Below are 14,668 nucleotides of genomic sequence, written 5' to 3' on the forward strand. Positions count from 1 at the left end.
ATCGCTCTATAGCAATTGTGAATGACTTAGTCTCAGCAATGCAGTGATCCAAGACAATCCCAAAGAACTAATGATGAAGCACACTATCCACCTCCAGAGAAAGAACTGATATAGATTGAACACAAACTGAAGCATACTATTTTGCGCTTTCTCTTTTTTTTACTTGAGTCTTTTTATGTAAAATGACTAATATGGTAATGCTTTACATAATTGCACATGTATAACCTATACTGATTGGTTGCAACCTTGGGGAGGGGGAAGGCAGGGAGGGAGGGAATGAGAGAGTGATAGAATTTGGAACTCAAAACTTTAAATCAATAAATTATATATATATATATATTTATATGAGAGAGAGACTATAACGTGGTAGACAACTACAGCAGAGTCATTTAAAAAACCCATCACCTATTCTATTATGAATAGTTCATAAAAGTGTAGGTTTCAGTCATTGGCATGTGACATCTGCTTGTTAGATCACAAACATTCACCTGTAGACTCTTTTGTGAAAGAATTTTGCACTGATGGATGAAATTAGAATTCCTTCATACACAAAATTTCTTTCATTCCCTAACTTGATATAGTCATTTGAACTGTGAACTAGTAAATAGTCCTAGTAATTGTAAATGCTTTGGAAAAAACTGCATTTATAATATGCAACAATAACATATTAGAAATTAATTCCTCCAAAGCACATATTGGTAGAAAGTAGTCCAAGTATTTTAACATTTTTTATGTTTATTGAAAAAGAAGAAAGTTCATTGACTGTGCAAAGGATATATATATATATTTTTTTTTAGTGAGGCAATTGGGGTCAAGTGACTTGCCCAGGGTCACACAGCTAGTAAGTGGTAAGTGTCTGAGGCCAGATCCGAACCCAGGTACTCCTGACTGCAGGGCCGGTGCTTTATCCACTGCCACCTAGCTGCCCCAAAGGATATCTTTTAAAAAAATGGCCTTTTGTGCATATCTAGCTAATCTTTATTTACAAAACAGATTGTAATGCTTTAATGATAAAAACCTGTGCATTTAGTCACTGAGACTTAAAAGGTACAAAAACACCTCCTGAATCAGGACCATTTTTTTTTCAACCTGACTTTCTTATAGTAATTATGTCAGGTTGATGTGGTCAGTTAGTTAAATATGCAAAATGCTTAAACCAACAAATAATTCTAGTCTCACTGTATAATTTTTTAGTTCCTGCCATAAAACTGTTACTAAATCTTAGATACTACAGCATATAAAAGTTTCTCTAAGAGTTTTATAGTATGCAGAGATGTATTTTGTTTTAAAGATGATTAATAAACTATTTTGTATTTGCAAAAAGAAAAAACAAAAACAGGAGTTAAAAACGTCATCAGTGTAATTTTTTTTTTTTTTGTGGGGCAATGAGGGTTAAGTGACTTGCCCAGGGTCACACAGCTAGTAAGTGTCCAGTGTCTGACACTGGATTTGAACTCATGTCCTCCTGAATCCAAGACCAGTGCTTTATCCACTGAACCACCTAGCTGCCCCAATCAGCGTAATTATGATAAGGAAGAGAAGATGGGCTGGTCATGTAGTAAGAGCAAGGGATGAGATGTGGACTGCCAGAATGCACCAGTGATACACTTTTTTGGTTTGGTTTGGTTTGTTTGTTTTTGCCGGACAATGAGGGTTAAGTGACTTGCCCAGGGTCACACAGCTAGTAAGTGTCAAGTGTCTGAGGCCGGATTTGAACTCAGGTCCTCCTAAATCCAGGGCCAGTGCTTTTTCCACTGCGCCACCTAGCTGCCCTGATACACTTTTTTTTTTTTTTAAGTGAGGCAGTTGGGGTTAAGTGACTTGCCCAGGGTCACACAGCTAGTAAGTGTTAAGTGTCTGAGGCTGGATTTGAACTCAGGTACTCCTGACTCCAGGGCTGGTGCTCTATCCACTGTGCCACCTAGCTGCCCTGATACACTTTTTTTTTTTTTGCAGGGCAATGAGGGTTAAGTGACTTGCCCAGGGTCACACAGCTAGTTAAGTGTCAAGTGTCTGAGACTGGATTTGAACTCAGGGAGTCCTGAATCCAAGGCTGGTGCTTTATCCACTGTGCCACCTAGCTGCCCCCCCGATACACTTTTGATGTTGGCAGAAAGTAGGCAAGATCTTTGGTGTATTGGGGGGATGTCCTGTGGCAGACTTGTGAGAGGACAAAAGCTGCCCAGGCTAGATTGGGATCTGCATCATTGGAAAACAACTAAACCCAGTGATATCACCCATCTATATGAGTACTAGAGTATCATCTTTATGTTTAAAAGTTTGAATACAAGGTTTTTAAAAGGTTATCCTAAAATAAAGTACACTCATATTCTTGTATCTCTGGAGGAGCTAACAATAAATATTGTGAGCCTTCAGAAAACTGAAGGACTGTAGAATCCTAGACTATCCTCTTCCTCCTTTTCTTCACTAGCTTATAGACCGTGGGCAAGTCACTTAACTTCTGTTTGTCAGTTTCCTCAACTGTAAAATGGGCATCATAATACCACCTACCTTGTAGGATTGTTGTTTCGATCAGATGAGATAATGTTTGTGTAAAGCACATAACAGTGCCTGGCATGTTCTAGGCACTACATAAATACTTATTCCTTACCCTTCCTTCCTCCTCCTCTTTCTCCTCCTCATCCATTTCATCGTCCTCTTCCTCATAATCATCACAGGCTTAAAAAGCTTTTTCTTTTGAGAAACCCTGGTGAAATAGATAGTGTAAACATTATTAACCCTAATTTTTATATGAGGAAAGTGACACTCAAAGTCAAATGTCTTGCCTCTCCACAGTCCTACAACAAGTAAGTATTATAGCTGAGCTTTGAGACCAGGTCTCCTGACTCCGAGGTCCATCAAGTTTTCTGCTATATCCCACTCTTTGTAGTATGTTCTGCTGCTTGTCTAGATATAGTAGATTCTATATAGTTCTATATAATTATACGTCATATTCAGTTTGTATATATAATTTAATTTAGTCACTTTAAAGGAGAATTAGACAAACCTCAAAAAAAATTTATCGATTTTCCTTGGCTTTAGCACATTGTTAGAGAGACACACTCAAATGTCTAAGTGTTTATTCTCTTTTCTTTTCATTCTTGACCCAGTAGTTCTATTCTATGAGGTGAAGGGCTAAGTTAGATAATGCAAGGAGAGAAAGCATGGAACTTTGGAGGGAAGCTCCAATGATCAATCAGGAAAGGCAATGATTTATAGATGTTTAGATACTTCTACCTTTTTTGAAATTTAACAAATGGCAAGGAGAATTAAGTAGAGAAAATGGCTCCAGTTCTGTTAGAGACTGAAGTCAGATGTTTTCTCTTTCTAGCTCCCAATGACTTTCATAACACTGACTCAAAAGTATTATTGGAAATCATCTTTCCAGTTGCATGGTGTAGTGTAATGGATTGAGAGCCAGCCTCAGTATTAGAAAGACCTGGATTTAGGTCCCACCTCTGACACATACTGGCTTTGTGACGCGAGGCAAGACACCTACCTCTCACTAGCACAGGCAACTAACTCCCTCTTTTCTTTTCTTTCTTGCAGTGTTCATTTTTTATTGTTTTGTGGTGGTTGTTCCATTGAAATTGTTGTATGTTGTTTTCTTCATTCTTCTTACTTCTCTTTGCATCAGTTCAGGCAAGTCTTTCCATATTTCTCTAGTCAATTTTTTTCAGCAAAATAATATTTCATTATATTAATTTTGTTTGTCCATTTGTCCATTTTGTTTATCCAACACCACAATTTGTTCTTCTATTCTCCAGTTGATTGGCATCTTTGTTTCCAAAAAAACTTTATTTCTGAAAAATACTCTCCTCCCTCTCAGGATCAGGTCTTGCTCCATCTTTAGTCCATCTCACTTATAGCTAAACATTGAAACACTATGTTCCACATGGATACAATGTATGTAGGACAAGGTTACATGTCATTAAGTAAATATTTATTTTGGACCAGAATGGTTTAAGCCTATCTTGCTTTCTTCAGAACCACCCAGGATATCAGTCTCTGCCAAGTACAGTGGGAATCTCTAATTATGACCATTTGTTCTGCCAAGCCTGGGAACAAGTGGGCTAAGTCGAAGGGCGTTCTGGCAACAACACCACTGAATTTCCTTCCGTTTGTGCTCAGCACTTAAAACTAAACCCCATTTAAACTAGTGTTGGGCTTTTATCAGAGCAGTAGCAGGCTCTCTGTTTTGCAGTAAGAAACAATTAGTCCCTAATTGCCATCTTTGAAGATTTCTTCTGTGTGTATACAGAAATCAACAGACTTTTACGGGGTAAATAAAATGCTTTAAACACCATCGCTTCTCTCAGGCTGGTCTAATAAGCATGGTAGATCTAAAATTTCATCTTTTAGCTCTTTCCATCATGAAAAAGACTTTTTAAAAGAAATTTAGTTTTTATTGATAAGTTTTGTTTTTTCATCATCTTTTCTGAATATATCCTTTTCGCGGTCTACTGAGCTATAGCTTATGACAGATTTAAAAGGAGACAGAAAAATTCAACAAAACCAACCAGCATATTAACTGTGGCACACAGCATATCTAGTATTTTATACCCATAGTTCCCCACCTTTTCCAAGAGGGGAAAATTGTGTGTTTTCTCAGCTCTTCTCCCAAGCTAAGCTTGGTTTTTTTATAATTACACAGCATTCAATTCATGAAAAGGAATTTTAAAAGGGTGGGAGTGCTACATCTTCTTACTCAGCATTATGTCCTTGGCCTCTTCTTGTTGATATTAAAAGCAAATCCACATTTACTTGCTCAGATGAGTATTTTATAGCTGTCATAAAAGACCAATCTTATTGGTGTTGGCTGTGCTGACTTCCCTGGATGGTTGCTAGGATTTCTCCTGACATCAGCTGTTTCTTCCAGGCAGGAGACCTCATAATGGTAAAGTGAAACTTGCCTTCATTGAGTCTTGGCCTCTAGAGTTACAGAATCCAGTTTCAGGGCCCTAAATCTTACCCCAAGGGGACAGACACAGTATAGTATAATGAGCATAGCATCATATGATAGTAAATGGAAATCAAGAGACCTGGTGGGTTCTAGTTCTGACTGCCACTCTATGTAATCTTAAATCACTTAATTTCTCTGGGCCTCAGTTTCTTTGGGCAGTTAGATGACACAGTGGATAACATGCTGGGCTTGGAGTCAGAAAGACTTATCTTCCTGCATTTAAATCTAGCCTTACCAGTTGTGTGACCCTGGGTGAGTAACTTAACCCTGTTTGTCTCAGTTTTCTCATCTGTAAAATGAGTTTGAGAAGGAAATGGCAAACCATTTTAGTATCTTTGTCAAGAAAACCCCATAAGAGTCAGATATGACTAAAACAACTGAATACCAACAGTTTCCTCATCTATAAAATGAGTGGTAAAGATTAAACAATCCTGATTACCTCATTGCTAGGGAACATGATATTTTCTTTTTTTTCAATCTTAATAATGTAAAGATAGTTTTAACATTTGTTTTTATAAGCTTTTGAATTCCAAATTTTTCTCCCTCCCCACCCTCCCCAAGACAGAAAGCAATCTGATATAGGCCATATATGTACAATCACACACATTTCCACATTAGTCATGTTGTGAGAGAAGAATCAGAACAAAAGGGAAAAACCTCAAAAAAGAAAAAAAAAGTAGAAATAGTATGGTTCAATCTGCATTCAGATTCCACAGTTCTTTTTTTTTTCTGGATGTGGAGAGTATTTTCCATCATGAGTCTTTTGGAACTGTCTTAGATCATTGACTGAGAAGAGCCAAGTCTATCACAGTTGGTCATCACACAATGTTGCTGTTACTGTGTACAACGTTTTCCCAGTCCTGCTCACTTCACTCAGCATCAGTCCACTTAAGTCTTTCCAGGTTTTTCTGAAATCTGCTTGCTCATCATTTCTTATAACACAATAGTACTCCATTACACTCATATACTACAACTTGTTCAGCCTTTCCCCAGCTGATGGGCATCCCCTCGATTTCCAGTTCTTTGCCACCATAAAGAGTACTGCTAGAAATATTTTTGTACGTGTGGGTCCTTTTCCCTTTTTTATGATTTCTTTGAGATGCAGATCTAGTATTGGGGTATGCACAGCCCCATAGCCCTTTGGGCATAGTTCCAAATTTCTCTCCAGAATGATTGGATTGATTTACAACTCCACCAACAATGGCATTAGTTGGAACGTGATGTTTTCAACCCATATCTTATTTGAAGCTACAGAAGTACGCACTGACTTTTCCACTTAATCTCATTTTAATTTTTAATAAGAGCAACTTGAGAAAGATGTCTGTTGGCTTCTCAGAATGGACACCAGTGGAAATCTGCCTGAGATCTCACTGGGCTTTTTAGTTCACACTTCACCACCCTCAGTTTGGCTCCTGTCCTTGTGACCACTTTGAGGGGACAGACTACAACACAGAGAATACCCTGGCCAGGTATAGCCAGTTCTTTCTTTGAGCTTTGATTATCTTCATTTGGATCTTCCCTTCAGGCTGGTTACAGCTCCCTATAACAACACACTGACTTGTTTTTTTTGCCTTGAGATAATACCAATGAAAATAGGGTTTAGTTGTAAGTGCTAAGCGCCAGAAGGAAATTCAGTAGTGCTGTTGCCAGAATGCTTGTCAGCATTTATTAACCTTGTATCAGGCCCTATAAGTCTTAACAAGATTCTCTGAATTCTTCATAGTCATAGTTTCTTCTGGCATAGTAATATTCCCTTATGTTCTTGTTCCACGATTTTGTTTAGCTGTGCCTTAGTTGATGGTCGTCTGGTTCAGTGCTTCTTCAACTTTTTCCACTTGCGATCCCGTTTTTGCCTGAGAAATTTTTACTTGACCGCATGACAGCATGCTCAGTATAAAGTGCACATGTTGTATGTTCAGAACCAAGACTTTAGTGACCCCCACATTCAGTTTTATGACCCCATATAGGGTCATGACCCAACGTTGAAGAAGCTAGGATCTTATTGATGGCCCAGTTCTTTATTAACATATTTGCTTTGACCTCTTTAGGGTTTATATACCTCTGTGACAAAGGGTATGTATGTGTGTAGATGAATGTATACACATGTGTATACACATGTGTGTATGTGTGTGTATATTATGTACACATACACACACATATATGTATATATATGTGTATATATATATATATAGTCACTTTTTAGCACAATTCCAAAATGTTTTCCAGAACAGATGGACCAATAGGAAGTTTGAGCAACACTATATTAGTGCATAGCTATTTAACTTAGACAAGTTTTCAATTACTAGTACACAATTCATGGAAGACATACTTTGAAGATAGAAGATGCTTAGAAAATCGGGATCTTCTACCACTCTGCCTTTAGGGTCCTTGGAATTATCAACTGTATAGCTACTGCGGAGATGCCCCTTTGAAGGCATTTGAGAATGAGTTAGAGGCTCACTGGAAAGGAGTACCAGATATGGTAGGAAACAGAAAGTTAGCATTCAGAAGCACCAACAATCATCTAGCCCAGTCATTTACTCTTATAGAAGGGGAATTGAGGGTTAAATGACTTGCCTGTCTTGGACACCAGTGTCTTAGAATTTAATGTATACTTAGCTTATCTTTAGGACCTTTCTTCAACTGAACAATAGCTTAAAACTAGTCACACAGAATGTCCAGTTACAGTGATCAGACCCTTTCTGCTGGATTTAACCAATTGAATTAAAATTGGTACATTGTTTCCTGAGATGTTGCTAGGTAATAAATTTAGAGACTTAAAAGGTTTTCCTTTCATCTACTTATGAATCTTATCCCAAAGATTTTGTTATGAGGAATAAAACCAGTCAATATTTATTGTCTACTACGTGCCAGTCACTGTACAAGGGAAAGGATGAAATTCTGAATTTCCGGGCTTCATTTGTTAAATTTCCAAGTCCTTGAACTAAGTTCAGGCCCTTGGGGACCTGTGATTTGTCAAACTATTATCTGAACATTTTGCTTTCTTGCCGTTCCTGGGATACATTGCTGTCTTAGCTTCTTCCTTTATTTTCTTACTCTGTCTCAGTTCTTATTATAACATATTTGATACTTAACCATGATCACAAGGTGGACGTTTTGATTATGAGGGAAAAAAAATACCAGTGTGGATCAAGCACTAAATAGTGTAGAGAACAAATGGAATCTGCTCATTTCTCTGAATTTTGACAGGTAACAAAAGTGAACTGGGGGGTGGGGAGTGGCAGGAGAGGGTGTGGCTAGATCTTAGCAAATGATTCTGCTTCCTCCCCTTATGTGAAAGAGCAGGCCCCGACAAGACTGAAAGAAGCAAAGGTCCTTCTCACCTCCTCTTCACAATTTTTCTCTCTTGATACCCCACTTCTCCCCTCTATCACCCTAGTGTTCCAATTTAAGGAAAGCTGTCTAATGAAAGAAATTAGCACCAAGGTGTTAATGACTAAAAAGGCAAGAGAAGCCTAGCAATTGGGATTTCTTTGCTCAGTATTCTTTGTTGTTTTTTCCTCCCCAGGGAGCTCCTAACAGTTGGATTTCAGATTACCAGGGAGGCAGGGTGGTGTAGGAAACAAGAATATTGGGCTTGGAGTTAGAGAAACTGATTTTGAATCCAAGCTCTGCTACCTAATTGTTTGCATGACTTTGGAGATGATATTTTCAACACGATGGACTTAAGTCTCCTTATCCAATAAAATGAAGGGGTTGAACTAGCTGGTCACTAAGGTCTGCTACTAAAATCATGCTCCTCTGGGTGAGACTTTGTATTGGTGGGTTTGGGGAGAGGTAAGATGCATTTCTCCAAGGTTTTCAAATTTTAGCAATCTTATCTCCTAGGCTAATAAGCAGCCAGGTTCATAAACATGGCATTGATGCAGGATGGAATTTGGAGTCAAATTGATTGTCCCAAAAGAATTACAAGACTCAGTGACTCAGTTTCCCAAGTTTTATTGCAATACTGTGGGTGACCACAGGGAGAGAACCAGAATATTGGAAAGGTATCTCTCAAATAAGGAAAGGAAAGAGTTATAGTTATAGTATGGATAAACTGATTATCAGTCTCATTATAATAATCTCCACCTTGTGGAGGTACAGGGGAGGGCCCATTCTACTCATTATAATATCCTCCACTTAGGGGTGTTACAGGGGAGGGCTTATCCTAATTTGGAGTTCCTGGGGTCCTAAGCCAACCCCCGAGGTGGGTACCTTTTTCAGTGGAGGTGTGTTTTGGGGGTTTACACGTCATAAGGTGAATCTGGGGACAAATTTGGCCTTTTCTGCGCATGTCTCTGATTCCCATGGCTAGTTTCAAAATATAATCATTTTTCTTTAGAATTTCTATAGCCTTGTCATTTTAGTCTAAGGTCATCATGGCCTCTCTCCCTCTGTTCCCGTTATGGACACTGATTTCTATGGGTACAAGAACCTAGTATAAGTTATCCATTAACTGGGGTCTAACTCCCTTTTAGAGCTAATATCTGAATTAGAGCTTGGGTCTTAGGTTTTTCTTTTTTCTTTTTTTTGGGTGAGGCAATTGGAGTTAAGTGACTTGCCCAGGGTCACACAGCTAGTAAGTGTTAAGTGTCTGAGGCTGGATTTGAACTCAGGTACTCCTGACTCCACTGCGCCATCTAGCTGCCCTCAATTGCTCTTAATGGTACCAAGCTCAGAACTTCAGAGATCTTTGACTCTTCCCTTTCCCTTACTTCTCCACTTCCAGTCACTGTCCATGACCTATGCCTTTGGTAGTAGCTTACATATATCCCTGTCTTTCCAATCCTATCCCCACCCTAATTCTAGCCTGTATTGCTTCATGCCCAGACTATTATAATAGCATTCTAATGGTTATTTTTGCATTCCCCTCCCTCATAACCTCTACTGTCTACTATCTTCAGTTACCCCCTACATTACCTCGAGCTTAATCTTCCTCTAACACCTAAATTAGATAATTACCTCCCATAAAATCTTCAGTATCTCCACACTGCCTAACTTAATATCATCTCTAGTTTACAATTCCAATCCTATCTCTGTCAAGAGGTCTTAACCATTTTTGTGGATTTGTTCCCCATTAGTAGTCTGGTGAAGTTTATGGGCCGCTTCTCAGAATAGTACTTTTAAATGCACAAATTTTAAAAAGTAGAATTACAGAGGAAACAGATGACATTGGAACACAATTATTAAAAGGCTTTTAAAAAACAAGTTCACTAATCCCAGGTTAAGAACTCCTATGTCGACATGACTGCTAGTTTCCCACAAGCTGAGCTATTCATTGTTTGTCAGATGTTTCATCTTTTCCCACCTCAGCCTTTTCATTCATGTAGTTTCCTCCTACCTTATGGCTAATGTAGACATTTGTTTTATGTGTCTATACATATTTGTAGTGGGTTTTTATTTTTCTTGTCTTCTCAATTAGTATGGCAGAGGAGAGAGGAGGAAAGGGAATTTGGAACTGAAAATAAAATAAAATTGAATTTAAAAAAAAGGGAAAATTCTTCTTTCAATGCCTTTTGTTGCCGTCTCTGCCAGGTGAAATTCTTACGCCTTCTTCAAGGTGCAGCTTAAATGTCTTTTCTTCCATCACTCTTTACCTGATCTGCTGGAATAAAGAGATCTCTTGTTGTACCTCATGGCAATTTTCATTGATATGCATTCTCCCCAGTAGATTGGAAATCCCATGAAACCAGGAACCATGTTTCATTCACCTTTGTGTCCTTTACAAAATCCACTGTAGCGTCTGTCTCCTAGTAGTATTTGGGAATGAATGAAGCAAACTAGAATTTTTTAAAATACATATATTTTTTATTCCTGCCTCACAAAACCCACTTGGCAGTTGAGTACACATTCTTTAACTTAAGAGAAATTATTTTGATGCATATTTCACATATAAAACCATTGGCATCAAGAATGATTCTTGGATTTATAACAAATAACACTAAAGGACTACAGTAAAGTTCAGGCCATGCTAAGTGAAATTAATTTCATTTTAGTTTACCTTCCTGACACCAGGCCAGTCCTGGACTATTCATAGTAAATATACCCTGCATTTGTGTATCCTACTTTATAAGTTCTAAAATACTTGCATGCTTGTGCTCTCATTTGATCTTGTAATCCTCTAATATGGGTAAATAGGAAAGGCATTTGTTATGTAAAATAAGTTGAAAAGGAACTTCTACAAAATCATAGTTGGTCTCAGAGTTTTGAGACCAGAACCTTGGTATCCTCCGTCCTAATTGACTGTTCTTTCTACTATAGCATGTTACAGCAAACAGAACATTGTTCCATTGTTATCACTGAATCAGCACCGTAAAAACTACTTTTAAATGTGAGTGATAACTTTTTTTGGGTGGGGGGTAGGGCAATGAGGGTTAAGTGACTTGCCCAGGGTCACACAGCTTAGTTAAGTGTCAAGTGTCTGAGGCTGCATTTGAACTCAGGTCCTCCAGAATCTAGGACCCGTGCTCTATCCACTGCACCACCTAGCTGCCCTGAGTGATAACTTTTTAACCTCAGTTTATTATAATGTAGGAAAAAAACCCACCATATTTTATTCTTAGTAATACATTAACCCGGTTTCTCTGGCTTATGCTGTTTATTCAGCTAATCTTTTGAGAACCAGTTGCTTCTGTATGTGCTTTATCCTCTCTGTTGTTTTCATACTCACTTTCAATGAATAGAATATTTTAAAAGCTAACAAAGCAAACTGGGAAAGGTGAAATATTGCTTAAGTATCTCAATATATTATGGCTTGCTTTTATTGAATGCATTGTGAATGTATTCAGGTAGCTTGGCACCAGTTTTAACTTCTGAGGGAGCTTTGAAAGACTGGCTGTCTTCCAGGATGATTTTTCATTTAGATGGAGGCATTTAGGGGCATTTAGGAATATTTGTGGATGATCTGGAATCCAGTAGCGAATAACAAAATCCCTACAGTCTCTTGCCTAGACATCATATCCTCTCTGCTTGATCTCACAGTACAAATTTGGAGTTTCAACAGATGGATCACACTCCTCTTGAAAGGCTGAGCAACTAATCTATTGCCAGTGTTGCCCTTCTCTACCATGTATTGATACAGATGCATTTTAGCTTCCTCTCTACAAGGGCATGCCATTGTGGTTCTCTTCTTCCCTTCGGCACCGTTTGGTTAGATTTCGTAGGCTTTTCTTCAGGGCAAGTCTGCATGGTTTATGAAGAAAAAGAATGGCCAGGTTGCTCGCACAACTCTCACCAAAGAGGACTAGTTCCGCAATATTCATGATGAGCTCATCTCTGGGAGAACCATTATCCCTCTGAAGTTTGAGCCTGGACCTGTTGAGTAGCATAATGTTGTAAAAGAGACGACAGGCAAACATAACCAGGGTGATGGTCAGCATGACCCTGTAAGTGGGCATGTTGTCTTTCTGTGGAGTAACGTCTCTCTGTGCCAGCTTCCCAATGAGCAGGGTAAAGAAAACCACTTCTATAATCAGTGCCACCCCAAAACCCAGGCTGAATTTGACAATCTCATATTCGGGCCAGGCTGTCAGGGGGTCCACCTGACACAGGGTACTTTCAAGTAATGAGCCAGTTGTGCCTAGAAGCATCACACCTCCCAGAGAGCTGCTAAAAGCACAAGCAAAGACAAGGCTCAAGTATCCCAATGGCTTTTTGATCAGTGTTACCACCCTCAGACACATCAAATAATCCTGGATCAGGAATGTGTAGAACATGGCAATCTGAATGTATTGAGCATTGTAGTAACAAATGTTGAAGAAAAAAGAGAGTGCCCCACAGTTCAGGTTGGTGGTCACTATGTATTCTGGTCTAGTTATGGCAGTGAATGAAAACAGGGTCACTAGAAGGTTGGTCACAGTCAAATCCAAAAGATACAGGTCCAGCTTTCCTAGTATAGCACGCCTCTTTATGAAGGTGGTTAGGTTGAATATGCCCGCCACCAGACTTGTCGGGACAAACAGTGCTATGTAGATGTGCATAAATCTTGATATTATGTTCTGTGACCTTATGATATCCTCGATTTCAATGAGTTCTTTACTTGGATATTTTATCCACGTCATGTTGTGTGAGATCATCCTCCGAGGAAGGGCTTGAGGGAAACAAAGTCACAATCTGTAAAAGAAACAGATCCAGAAATGACCTCTTGTTGATTCAACCACTAAGGGTGGATGGCTGGCCGTTAACAGGACGGTCATCATTTTAAAAGAAGGTATTGAGGGTTTGGACCTCAGCGCCAGAAGAAAGCTTGTTTCCTATCGCTTTCTTTTGTGGACAGCAAGTTTCAGGAAACCTGGGGCACTCTTTAAGGCAGGTGCTAGAGGTTCCTAGTAGAAGTATAATTCCTAATATCCATTTTTAAAAATTGGAGTGAAAGATATAAGATTGCTAAAAATGGGCAAAATAGGTTCCTCTGACCCTCCACTTTCTCTCCAGGTACCTGCGCTCCCATACCCCCTCTAGTCTGTCTTTCCCCATGTGCCTCATGTACTCAAATAAGCATTCATCTACCCAAAAGGCCTTCCCTTCCCATTAAAATTCCCATTCACTGAGGCTAGTCTCAGTAAAGAATTGAGCCAATTAAAATAACTGATACCAATGTGTGAACGATCAATATACAGTACCTTTCTTATATGTCACAGGGGAGGAGTTACTCGATATAAATCTACTTCCAGTGAATGGAATGAGATATTTTTGATCAAGGGAATTTTATCTTTCTGCTTGCCTGTGTGCCATGCATGCCTCTCTTGGTGTGTGTGTGTGTGTGTGTGTGTGTGTGTGTGTGTGTGTGTGTGTGTGTGTGTATGTATACCCCCCCCCCCATAAAAATACCAACTAATCTGTCAGGTATAAATATGTCCTCCCACATACACAGACACATTGCGACTCCTTCATGTTTGCAAATGGCTCAGTACCCTAGGGGGTCAGTAAGTCATCAGGAGAAGAGATGGTACACATTAGTGTATATAATATTTGGATTTCAAACCAGGAGTGTGGCAAATGGTGGTTTCCTTTCCTTTCCACCCTCTGGGGTGGACTATCCCTGTTGAAGACATCATATCTGATGCTCTCCAAGATTTGAGTCATAAACCAAAATAATATGAGTAACTTCCCCATTCCTTTTCCCACCAAGGAATTTTTTTTTTCCTTCCTTCAGTCTATAATTTATTCTAAATGTAGCTTATATGCTATATTATTAGGAACTTTACTCAAATTCCAAAGACAAAACCGTAGAAAGAGCAAAGAATAATTATAAGATTTAATTCTTAGTCTCTGATCTATTTTAGTTCTGGATTTGAGTATTTTTGTTTCATATTTTAGAACTCTCATGCATTTTAAATTTTTTAAAAATTCTCTTATGGAAATGGTAGAAAATTTCACAGTGTGGCCATAGCAGGCATCATATTTTTAAAAATAATCTCCATCGGATTGCAATCTGATTTATTCCTTTTCAGCCTGGAGTACATTTTTACTGCTGAGTTGTAAATTCCCAAAGTTAGGGGTTTCACCAACAGTGTTGACAGACTGTTAGCTATAATGGTCCCATCATGTATCACTCTAATAATTCTGTTTCCATACAAAATGGCTTCTCTTTTTTTTCTTTTAACTAAATAGTAGCCTGTGTTGCAAGATATAATTGCTATTTATTCAAAGGAAATTGAAGACCATAAATTCAGAGGTATAACTTTAATAGAATACCTGAAG

The 14,668-nt window shown here is 38.6% G+C and overlaps 2 protein-coding genes across 6 annotated transcripts in view; one reads left to right on the forward strand and one right to left on the reverse strand.

Moving 5' to 3' along the window:
- Positions 1–14,668, forward strand: part of C1H7orf50 (chromosome 1 C7orf50 homolog) — a 356,496-nt gene that overhangs the window by 88,339 nt on the left and 253,489 nt on the right. The window lies entirely within an intron of this gene.
- Positions 10,776–14,668, reverse strand: part of LOC122726439 — a 39,319-nt gene continuing 35,426 nt past the window's right edge. For all 4 annotated transcript variants that reach the window (XM_043964166.1, XM_043964151.1, XM_043964157.1 and 1 more), the window contains one exon: positions 10,776–13,078. In XM_043964166.1, the coding sequence (XP_043820101.1) occupies positions 12,067–13,041 (975 nt within the window). In that variant the 5' untranslated portion in view covers positions 13,042–13,078 and the 3' untranslated portion in view covers positions 10,776–12,066. The remainder of the gene's footprint in view (positions 13,079–14,668) is intronic.

The sequence above is a fragment of the Dromiciops gliroides genome, chromosome 1, assembly GCF_019393635.1.
Source record: "Dromiciops gliroides isolate mDroGli1 chromosome 1, mDroGli1.pri, whole genome shotgun sequence".
NCBI classification, from domain to species: domain Eukaryota; kingdom Metazoa; phylum Chordata; class Mammalia; order Microbiotheria; family Microbiotheriidae; genus Dromiciops; species Dromiciops gliroides.